General features: G+C 37.9%; 1 protein-coding gene across 1 annotated transcript in view; it reads left to right on the top strand.

Moving 5' to 3' along the window:
* The window catches only part of GABBR2 (gamma-aminobutyric acid type B receptor subunit 2), a 487,639-nt gene that overhangs the window by 438,359 nt on the left and 36,722 nt on the right, over nucleotides 1-12,558 (top strand). The window contains exon 14 of the mRNA XM_075142314.1: nucleotides 9,118-9,228. Within this exon, the coding sequence (XP_074998415.1) occupies nucleotides 9,118-9,228 (111 nt within the window). The remainder of the gene's footprint in view (nucleotides 1-9,117; nucleotides 9,229-12,558) is intronic.

Below are 12,558 nucleotides of genomic sequence, written 5' to 3'. Positions count from 1 at the left end.
GAAAATACGAGACAATTACAGAGGTGAGATTGTTGCCCTCCATGGCCCAAATAGCTGGGCACAATTGAGGACCTGAGAGTTTTTCTTGTTGGAAGGAGCAACCGATGATAGATTCTGTTAGCTGTTCACTGCAAATCTGGCTTATTTACAGGAAAAGTGCTAAATCCTGTTTCTCTAAGTGCCATAGTTCTCTATCCACAAGGATAAGTCATCCTTGCTTACAACTCAAAGCCTACCCGCTATCTGCAAAAAGAGCCTCTACCTTGGATCCTGCTGGGGCCACCCTAACAGTTTGTCTACGGCTGTCCTCTGCATTCTTGCTCTACTGTTCTCCTTTATGCATTTGCCATACTTCCATATTAACGCTGTCTGTTTCCATTACCATAAGCAAGGCAGTATTGAATTGCTCCAGCCACCAAGAAAATCTAGTTAGGAAAGGAACAAAAAATAGAAGAAACTGCAAGTCCAGCTTGTCAGCCACTATTCTGGGCAGCTTCACAGGAGAGGAGGGGAAAATATTCTTCCTCAGTTTGTGAAGCTGATAGCAAGCAGTGTACATTTCTGGAAGAATCTGTGCAGCGCAGGAGAGTCTGGGTAGTAACAAAGGTCTTCATTCCTCTAACCTGCTTTTCTTACGTATCTTGGCCTTTCGCCCTCCCTTCAAAGAAAAACACGTTCTACTGCTCAGAATGCTTTATTAAGTCTTTGTAACACTTGTCCCACTGCCTCCATGCACATAAGCAAAAGCGTTTCATTATCCACTCCCTAGACATGTAATTGGGACAACATTCTCTGAGGAAATAATGTGATGTAAAGTTCCGACTGAAGACATCGCTGAGTGCAGAGTGGGAAGACTTAGTCACAGTTGTTTGAAACACTCCATGATACAAGAGAATTTTGCCTTTTCCCTTTCATTGTTAGTCTGCATTTGTTTGCAAGGATACAGGGCTTTCTTTACTCAGTCTAATCTATTATTTTGTATTTTACATTAATGCAAATAAATGAAACTGCTTGGATTAAGGGATGATAGTAATAAAAATACCACGAAATCTCTGGGACCCTTTTGGCTCTCAAAAAAACAGTTTCATTTAAATAAAAATGAAGCATCACAACAGCAAAATAAAAATCATTAGGTAAAGTGATGTTATAAATAATGCTGTTGAGAGATTTTCTTTACAAGTAAATGTATGGACACATTCACAATACAAGAGCTTATAAATAGCTCTTCTGGCATGTTACCGTCTTTCAATCACTAACTTACAGTATGTATACTTACTGCTTTATGGAATTATTTGTACAAGAGACAGATGGGGAGCTAGAAAGTAGGTTTGTTTTAAAGATATTAGAGTGTGACTATTGCTGTGACTGTATTATCAGAGCTTATTGTTTTGGGGTAGTAGGAATTACAGTGGTTATCTCTAATGTCTTTTCTTTTTTTTCTGTCTTTCTTTCTTTGCTCCCATCTACTTGTAAAGTTAGACCTGGATTCTGTATTTGTAGCAAGTTGAGTGATGTAAAATAACTACATTAATATCCTTGAAGCCCCAAAATATGTTAGTACTTTTTTCCTTGGCTTATATCGTACATCTTTTTCATGTTTTAGAAAAAAAAAATTGAAAAAAAAATGACCAGATAAAAAAAAAATAGGCTATACATGCTGGTATTCCAGCAAATGGCATTTCATTGTGTGATGATTTCTAGCTGGCCAACCATTACAGAATTACTGTCCCATGTGTATGCTATGCTAAAATACCACTTGGAATGAAGATTTTTTAGGAGTTACAATGTAAACAGGATTTCTTCTGAACTGTTGGAAGAGTTTTTGTGAAGTCAGATAATGCTTAAGTCCAGTCCATTGACTGAGGTAGGGTGGGGAGCTGAATTTCAGTATAACAAGAAAACGAATGAAGCAGAAAATAGCCTGTAATCACCCTGGATAGCCTAAAGATATCCTTTACTTCACATCACAGGGGCGGGGGGTGTGTATTCAGATCTACATGAGAAACCTTGCATCCTGAAACACTTCATCTGCAGCTCTGTGCAAATCGTCCTCTGGAGGACTCCACCGAGCCACTCCTGTTGTGGGTTTGGGAAGAAGGGGCATACTGGGCCCAGAGTTGACTTCTGTCCCACGCCGTTCCCACCTGAGCCTAAGCAGTGAGGTTATGGTTTAAAATAATACTGCTGTACTGCATTGCTGCAGTACTCATCACCACTGTGGAACCACTGGAAACTTCAAGAGCAATCTTTAGCCTCATTCATTGACACATTTGAAGTGGCTGGAATCTTCTCTGTTACAAACTAAGATAAACTTAAGGTTTCTAAAACTTTCACAAAACCCAGAGCCAATTTTTTGTTTTGCATCCATTTGAAATGCCAGTAATTTCTTTTTAATCTGTATAATTAATGTAAATAAATACTGGTTTAAAAGTTAGTCACAATCTAAAAATCACACATTTTCATTTTAAATAACTTTGCAGGGGGACATCATAAAGACTTTCAAAACTGATTTTAAATGTAATTTCAAGTCATTAAATTTATTGAAATTGATGCTTTTCCAAACAAAAAATAGAGAAAGTTTTCTCCAACATTTATTCCAGTAAATTTCTGACTAAAATTCATAATTAGAATTAGAATTAGAACTTTAGAAAGTCCTAATTCTAATTTCTTATTAGAAATTTACTGTAGAAAACTGCTTCTATCTCTGGAGCAATAAAAACTGGAGTGAGAATTTTTATATTTATCATAGTTATCAGAAAGAAAGATGTTATTTCTAACTCAAAAAAGTAAAGCACAATAGGCTGAATTCCTCTCAGATTTCCCAGGCAATTTGCTTAACCTTCATATGACTCCTCCTCTTCATCTACAGAAATGAGGTAACAGCTCCCTTTCCGATAGCACCATGAGCATTAATCCATTGTTCCAGTACAAAGTAAGTAAATCCACAGATTAGGGGCTGAAGCAGTTGTAACTATTTCATGAAATAAAATTTTGTCTTCCACCTCAGATTACAGGGAAAAAAAAAAAACAAACCAAAAAAAGTAACATTCCTAAACTTTTGATCCTTGTGAGAAGTTTTTCTATTCAGATAGGAACTAATATAACATGCTATCTTGCTGCAGTTGTGTATTCACAGTCATCAACTGTAAATGTTTTTACAAATATAAATAACATTATTTAAACAATTTGAAAAAAAAACAAATCTGAATTCAAATCTAAAATCATTTTCTGCTTGGGGCCTGCATCAGAAGCATCAAGTATGCACACTGGATGCAACGGACGTTGTGGTTGCTCAGAACCTCATCCTTACCTTCACCTGAGGTCAGAAGACTTATGTTTCTCATTTCTCTTGCAGGAGTCATGGAGTGGCCAGGTGTAAGGATAGTTATTTAGTTGAAAGCCTGCTTTTATTAACAGAATCCTGCATTCCTATACTGCAAAACATCCCTTATTATATGAAATAGTACTGTGCTCACCTATTAAAAGCTGATTTTCTGTTCCATGATCAAATTGTCCCCTGCTCTGAATCAAAGAAAATTACATGAAGAAAAAGTCTTTAAATCAATCACTATCCTGGATCATTAGAATATGACAGAAATGACTGAACTTCTCAATTAATCTTGAAGAGAAATTAAATTGGTCACGGGACTGCAAGAATCCAGTAACAGTTTTGTACTCGGCTGAGCTACTATACAACATACAATGTGATTCGCAATGTATCTGAACACAAGCTCAGATATGAACAAAGACAAACTTTTATTCTAGGTTGCGTACCAAATTTTTAATTGGAAGACATTCCAAGTGAGCTACCCCAGCTTAGTATTGCATTTGCTATTTTGCATTCATGGAAGATATGACTACACAAAGTAAAAAATATATGAAACAAAAGGGATCAATTTCCTGGCAAATCTCTTTCATATCATAGCTGTTTTCCTCTAAAAATACCCTCAAATTATTAAGTAATTGAAAAGTAGACAGCCTTTGATCCTTCTCTTTCTCTTTTCATCAGTAATTGACAGCCTGGCTACAATACACTGCATGCGAAAACTGTTTAAATCCCTTTGTGGAACACCTTTCCGTACGGATATGCAGTTTAGCACAGAGGAGGGCTTATTACAATGTGCAAGTAAATTTAATTTCTTACAGAATTTATAGTATAAACTAACTATAATTATCCTTGAATAAAAATAGTGAATTTAAAAAGAAGTAAGGATAATCTTCTAATTTAGCAAAGTCTGATTTTCAGATAAGGAATCACATTTGGGCTCCATATGTCTGTTAAATGTGCCAAATTAAAAATGCCATAGATGTCTAATTCATGCTGCAGACTAGTGATAGTATACAGTCATTATGCCAGTTAGATGGAAGCCATTTAAAGGGAAAATAAAACAGAGAGTGGGATGGTATATGAAGACCATTTTAACAGTGTGACAGAAGAGTATGATCCTGTATTTTCCTATACTATAGGAACCGCACAGTTTATTTTAAACCTAGTAAACAGAAGCTGCAACTATTTACCTTATGTTTCATATCCATCTTTGGAAAAGACTGAGTCCTAATGTTCTGATTTTCTCACTGATGAAACTGCAGCGGCAGAAATGGCAAAATGTCGCACTGGAAATTTGCTGAAAAGTTTCTTGGAAAGCTTGCTGAGATTGTCCGCCCGTGAGCGGTGTTACACAGCAGCACCACAACTCTGTAAATAAGGATCATCTGCTGTACCAGCAACTGGACCTGAAGAGGTGACCACATAGAAGTAGTACCCTAGGAAGGTCAAGGACTTTTGGTTACTGTGCGGTGGCCCAGTCTGTTCTTCACAGACATTTGCTGGATGAGGTGCTTCGTGGAACATGGATCCTTCCTCCTTTTAAGACCTATGTGGAGCTATAGAGAAGGAATGGCAATAAAGACACAAAATAAATCAATAATACGTTAATCGTCATACAAATATCTTCCCCCTGTGCGGGGTCTTTTCCAAAGGGATTTTGGCTAGTATAATAGCCACTAAAAAATCATATTTATAGATGGAAAAAGGAGACATGGATCCAATAACATCATGCCCAGAAGGCACAGGTGCCCCAGGGTGGTTTGCCCTATCTTCCCACACCTCAGCCTGAGATAAGGAAAGCTGTCCATTACACTGCATACATTTGTTTACTCAAGTAGAGCCAGATCTTAAAGGAACTGAAATAATTGTTCCACAAAAATGGCACTTGCACCTGAATGGCATTTCTGCTTCCCTAACATGGGCTACTCTAGAAAGCAGCTTAAACCAAGCCTGTAGTTTTGTATTGCAATCTGTGGATACGTGAAGGAAACAAGAGTCTCATTGCTGCCCAGTTACTTTGAGGAGGTGTAGGAAGGCAGGAGGCACTCAACTGCCTCTGTCATTGCTCCTGCCCTGGTCTCTCCTGCAAATTTCCCTGCTGGTTCCAGGTGGTTTTAAGCTTCACTCCTCCCTCTGGCAGTACCCACCTAAGCCATGGCTCACCTGTTACGACGAGGGTCTGCCAGCCCGCCAGCAGACTGAAGAGCAAAGAAAATGAAAAGGCAACAAAACTACAGAAGTGGCTAATAATAATCTGAACATGCACAGAGAGGGGATATAAACATTCTGTAGGTTTACCTAGTTGCTTTCATTTACCTAGTTGCTTTTTTACCTAGCAGATCTCATGTAAAACAAGCGTTTTACTGGTGATGATACACAACTCTTGTATGAAGTGAACAGATTAAACTGTTTATGTTCAACTGCTGAAAACACTCCAGAAACAGATGTCAATGTCAGAAACCTTATTAGGTTTCAGAAGAGGTAGGAAAGCTTCAGCCTAATCACAAGATAGAGGTCTTCAGGCTTTTGAGAATGACATCTGAAGGGCATTTAGATTGTTTTCTATAAAAGGAAAGGGCAAATTTCCAGTACATATATAATCACTGCTAGCATTTATGTTGTCATCCTCTCTAAAGCAGTAAAAAAGTGCACAAATGGTGGATGATTAGAGAGGTCAGTGAAGTGCTCCATTCAGCTGTAATTGTAGAGTTTTTAAAAATTCTTTTGACATCAGAAAATATCATATGTTTTTTTTACCCAGCTTTTTGCTATGATTAGTTAATTCATGCAAAATCAGTGAAGAAACAGAATGGCAAATTAAAAGCAGTAAAACAGGAATGTCATTTTGCGGTAGAGATAAGTAATCAGCAAAATCAGTTCACTGTAAAATTACTGCTACCTGCCAATGCTTAACTCCACATGCACAAATATTCAGCAAAATTTTGTTGAAAATACTACCATCTTGCAGATCTGGAAAGTCCTTTGAAAGAAGTGTTGCCCCACATACACTTTTGCTGATGCTGCAATCAGTATTCTCTCTTTTCATGCTCCCCCTACAGCACTTCACAAGAACTTCTTATCTCACATAGAAAATCTGAATATACTGTTTTATTTAATTATCATATTTTTAAACTATCATTGCCTTATAGAATCTGGCAGTCTTCCTACTAAGGAAACAATGTGACTTCTTTCTCTCTATAGGATTTGAAAACAAGTTGTGTTTTCCATTTTGTCGTTTTTCTGCCTGGGTCTCTCAGTTTTGAGTAATGAATGGACATATGCTTTCCAATTTTGAAGCAAATTTGCATTAGAGAATAACCACATAGTGAAAATAAGAAGATAATCTGCCACTGACCAAATAGGAGTTTGCATTTCAGTAATATTCTTTGAAATAGGAATAATTCCAATTGTTCGTAGTTGGTTAAAAGTACCGGAATGCTTCAGTCTAAGTGTGAGTGGAGGTTTCAATCCAGGGACAAGGGAAACAAACTACGTGACATCGTCCAGCGCACCAATTGGAAGTCTACGTTATTTATAAACTTTCTTGTTTCACAGAAGTATGAAACTGAAATTGAGGGAATACATGGCAGAAAGGATGTAGAGCTGGGGAAACGAAGAGGCAGTCCTATGCTGACTCCCCAGTGTGAATAAAAAAAAAAAAAGACCTGATGACCACAAGCTTAAATTTTATGTAATTTCCATAATTCCAGAGGGATGCAACCACTGGCATACTGTAACTCAAAGATGGAAAAAAGGAATATCTTTATAGCAGGTTCAGGTGTAGTTTAGAATTTCAGAAAAATGTCTCTGTAGTACAGTCCTGTTCACACATCAGTTACATTCAGAGCTATATTTGAAGGATTTGTCGTGTGAAATTTACTTCATACTAGTCAACAATGATGTTGAACGTAACAGATTGTAACTTTTTACGTGAAAGGGTACTTTCCCTGCAGTGCACCTAAACTTTAGCATTGGGCTTTTGTTATTGATGAGGGAGAATGAGGTAGTTTAACTGATCCCCAGACAAACATCTGTAGCATCTTAAATGTTATGATGCCACTTAATGTTTGCAGTAATTTCAACTCTTCAGCTAGTGGTGGTTAGCTTGCCATCAGCAACTGTTAGGGCGGAGTGATAAGCTCTCTGGGACAGTTAATATTGCCTTCTTGGTTTTTATTTTATTTTAGGACACCTTTTTCCAAAGATCGTTATTCTCCTGTTCAGGGTTTCTATAGTCCAAGATAGGAAAATGTTTTAAATGTTAACGTCTTGACTACTGCAGGATTTGCAAAGAAAGTTGCAAATCTTTGACTGTGCAGTGCATAGCACAAGGTTGTTTGGGGTTTTTTTGTCCCCCCATGTCTACCTCCTTGTTTGTTACCTTATCTTTTTACAGTACATGAGGTCAGGGGTAATACAAAAAGACTGATGGAAGAAACTGAGCTGCAGATTAATGCCGTGACCTCTGAAATCCATAGCAAAATTCATACCAGCATCAGAGGCAGCAAGAATAAGCTTTAGGAAATTATTCAGATCTCTTTAAAGTCCTTCCACCTAAAATTCTGCGTTTCAGTTGTGAAAATGTGATTTTTCCTTATGTCATATAATAATCACTATACTTCTGCATGAGACATTTTACACGTGTTATTCATCAAAAAGGGAAATTACAAAGCCCACTGGGACAACCAGGTACAGAAAGTTATGTCTGGGTTGATCTTAGTTTAGCTGAAGTTCTGATCCAGTGTTTCAAAGTAGAAGGGAAAAATAGCTTTCAGTATTTCAGTGTATACTGTAAAGTAAAACAGACTGTAGGTACAGACAGCTCAGAATAGCCAACAGGAGGATTCTGCAGTATATAACTAAAACAGGATCTCTCAGAATCACATACAAGAGGCACCTTGTGTTCTTATACAGTGTACACCATTAAAAAGCAGTTGGACCATACTCTAATATATATTCTAATTGTAGATAGCACAGTAGCTGTTACTGTTTGCTCTTTGTGTTAACTGTTTTTTTTTCCTGTCGTGAAAAAAAAAAAGGCGAGGGAGATTGAGGGTTGTTCTTGCAGGTTTCTTTGAGTCTTAATTATAACTTCTCCCTCATACAAACAGTCCTGGTAGTCTGCAAGTCCTCTTGATTCTGCACTTTTATACAATCTCCTTTTCAAAATAAATGGAAAGCTACAAAGCTTCCAGCAGTATTAAATTTTGCATAGTCATTCACTTGCTCTAAAGGATATTTTTTCCAGATTTTTGATGATTTATACTCTCTTCTAAGCTACTGATATAGTTTCCATAGTAAATGGTCTTTGATTTAGCTCATGGTTATCAATGAAAAAACACCTGAAACACAGCAGTGTGTCATACATTGTTTATCAGCCATTTGCCAGTGACACAAAAACTGCAGGTGAAAGGAGGGATGAGTTTAAGCACATTTATTTTCATGTTTGCGCATTCAAGCTGTTTGCCTTGTCGAAAAATTAGATGTCCTAAAGCTGATAAATGTGACTGACACTGTTAAAGACGGAGTGACTTCAGACATTTTCTTTCTGGTTTGCAGTAGAGGTGACCTCACCTGGTGGTAGGTATCATGCAGTTTTTTTCCTCAGATCTTTGCTTTTCACTGTATTCCTTTGCAGGTTCATGGGTCTGTGGTCATCACAAGTTACTTTAAAGTTGTCCACTCTGTTTTCTACACATCCTCAATCTACTGAGAATAGATTTAAGTACCTCTGAGGTGTGAATACAAATGAAATCTGAATCCAAATATTTCACCTTCTATTTTTGCAGCCGGACCCTGCAGGCAGAGATATCTCCATCCGACCAATCTTGGAGCACTGTGAAAACACTCACATGACAATTTGGCTTGGGATTGTCTACGCTTATAAAGGGCTGCTGATGGTAAGCATAGCTTGTTCTGCACAACGCTGACTTCAAGCTGCTATTTACTGATAGGCATGAACTGAATTATATTTGCTTTCCTGATGGCTGGGAGTGAGTTAAAACTTCCTTGAATACATCTTTTATAATTGGACTTGTTCTAAAGCTCATTAGGTGGTAACGTGGATATATGAATACGTAAAATAAATAAGACACTACTAGCTCTTAAGCTGAATACTACAGATATACTGCAAATCAAGAAATTCAATAGTGAAAAGATGGGTCTATGAATGAGGCAACTCTGTAAATAAAGAAGCCCGATCATCTGAATTCCTTCAAGTTCTCCAAAAAGGTGGGACTAGGTTATTCTAGATGTTTGCCTCTGAGTTGCAAATGTCCTTCAAAAACAGTCGCAGGAGAAGCAAGATTAATTTGGAGCCTGAATCAAAATAATCCATTTGTCACTGAGGCCCATCTCCACAAAAAGATTTAGTTACTAAAATGGACCTCAGGAACCAGGAATCCTGAACCTTGATAGTTCCAAAAAAACCCTGTAAAAGTGACTATTAGTGATTAAAAGCTCCTAAGCCTCAAGGTTTTAAAAACATCTGCTTTTGACAGCACTGACCAGCTGAACACCTATCTTGGGCTGAGCCCCATCTGGATCTTAAACCTAGATAAACATTAGTTTACACTGCCCGAAGGGTTCAATCTGTTCTGTGTATTTGTAGCACGCCTGTTTGCCAGGACACCCATGAAGAACTGGGCAGGCGGCTTCCCCTCGGCGTGGCTGGTGCTGGTGGCCTGGGGGAAGCCAGGGAGAGGGAGCTGCTGGTGCCTGGAGTACTCGTCGTCCCTCTCCACAGCGAATGACTGCTCCGCGGGGCTGCAGAGTCCTGCTACTTCTCATGCAGCTTCTTTCAGGCTGAAAGATCTTTAAATACGCAATATGAAGTTCAACGGGAAGCGATGAGAGCTTTTTTTTTTAATTCTTAGCAGTCAGTAGCTTTGTGGTCGGATTGGGCTGCTGGGTAGTGCCTTCAGGCAAAGAAGGCAGTACCACCAAGTCTCTCCAGTTCCCAGGTGAGAGCTCTGATCCTGGAGCTACCAACCAAAAGGAAGCCTTCCCACCTTCCCATTTAAAAAAGGAAAAAAAATAAAAGCAACTTTAGGTGCAGACGCCTATTTTTAGGAGAATGTCCAAGCAGGCTGTGAAACTAAGAGCTAGGACATACTTCCTTCCCCCAAAAGGATCAAGAATTAGGAGAGATTCCCCATCTCAGCATTTCTTACTGGGCAGCTCTGGGTGGCTCTGGATTCACAGTAACCCCAGCATGTAGCACAGCATTGAGGGATTTTTGTTTTGAAGGCAAGGCCACCAGAAGTTAGGAGCCATGACACTGACCAGCGCTGGGGCCACGGTAAGATATAACTGTCCACTGGCATAAAACATCATGCTTTATGCAAAAACACAGCACACCACCCCAAATTGTACCAGTACATTGTACCTGCAGCTTCTTTGCACACCAGTGAACTAGTCCAGCTCAAAACAGATCGTTGCGAATAAAAGGGAGCAAGGGCTCCTTCAGGCTGTCAAAGCCCCTGCACCCGAGCAGGGCCCGTCTGCAGGCCCCCATGTGGAGCTACTTACGTTTCTTTGTTTGATTCTTCCTAATCTGCATAGTGCCAGTTTCTGATTTGGTCTGGTTTTTAAGCCAAATCTTCTAAAGAGACACAGCTAAACTGGGAAGCATAGCTTTAGTACTCAATTGCTGACAAGGTATTTAACTTTATTGCAATATTTACATTCTATGTGGTGATGGTTGTATCTGTTAGGTCATTTACTTATCTTCAGGGATGAAGTTCTTAACTTTTCATCCCTTTTCTAGCATATTACTTCATTACTGGTTTGCCATATCTATCAATAAATTTGTGCTATTCATTGGCAGACTGTTTTTCACTTTGCATATTTAATTTTACAAGATTTTTCTTAGAAAATTTGTTAAAATGAACAATGTTTTCCATACTTTCGTTACTTTCCAATCCCCTTGTATAGAAATTTTGAACAGTTCATTTTGTGTTCTCCCAGGTAGAATATGCCAGTGTTCCCTATACAAGTCCTTAAGACTTTTTTCTCCGTGGTTCTGTTTGAAAAGTAAACAAGTAAATACATTTGGTTCACTTACAGCAGTGTAAATGAACAAATCAAATTAAAATTCCTTTAAAAATACTGAAGGAAACAAATGGTGGGGGGTTCTTTTGCAAAAATAACTTCAATAATGTTTCCATTTAAAAATCTGTAATTTGTCATTAAAGAAGGAAAATAACATTATATATTTTAAAAATACATTCTCAGGTAATTTTCTTTGACGTTTCTTTCAAGTTTGAGTCATGCTGGACAGTCATCAAACTGCATTGGTACTCACTAGTCCTTCGCCCTAGATTGGTTTGTTCTAGGCGTGTATGTTGGACTGTTTTCTACAAGATGTGTGACTCTGTTCAAGTTTGCAAATGCCATTTGGCTTTACTCACTATACTTGTTTCAGGCGCACAGTGTTTCATAACCGCCAGTGAAATATACACCTTTTATTACTCCAGTGCCCTTTTATCACACAAATCACTACATATGAAAAAGGAAGATACTCTTCTGAATCACTTAAATAATTGCTATGGTGAGTTATATGAGGACAACAGGATTGATGCATTTTATCTCATCACCAAAAACGTTTCTGTACGCCACACATACTTTGCCTTCAGAACAAAAAACAGAAGATCTCATGTTATTGTATCGTTTTATAAAGGTTTATCTAATATGAAATTCTGCAGTTTAAAACAATAAAATACTTATCTCTAATTTAACATACATTATACTGAAGCGCTAGCATTGCTCATTACAGTACAACACAATATTTAAGGTGAAATAGCTAACTCTAAACCAGTTCCTTAAAGATGCTTTAAGGTCTGAAACCATCTCTGACACTATTATTTTATATTACTATTCTTTTATTTTATAATAAATGCTACAATATAGTACACTATATACAGTATATACTATGCTATTATTATGTACTCTGATGTATCAACATATTAGTGAGAAGACAATACACCAATAAGTGCATTATAAATGATGAAACAAGTTCATGAGAGCAATCCAGCAAATGCCTCTGCATAAAACTCTGACTGCCATATCTACTTTCTGCCCATTACTTTAGTCTTATGGGTAAAAAACCACTCGGACCTTCTGAGCAGCTATCTGGCAACCCTCTGTATTTTTCGTTTGCATAACACTTTCTATGATAAAAGCCATTTCTATGCATATGTTGGACTCTAAAAGGTGATGTAAAGTTAGTC

This window comes from Calonectris borealis, chromosome 2 (assembly GCF_964195595.1).
Source record: "Calonectris borealis chromosome 2, bCalBor7.hap1.2, whole genome shotgun sequence".
NCBI classification, from domain to species: Eukaryota; Metazoa; Chordata; class Aves; order Procellariiformes; family Procellariidae; genus Calonectris; species Calonectris borealis.
Note: the sequence above shows the minus strand (reverse complement) of the source record. Positions and strands in the feature narration are given on the sequence as shown.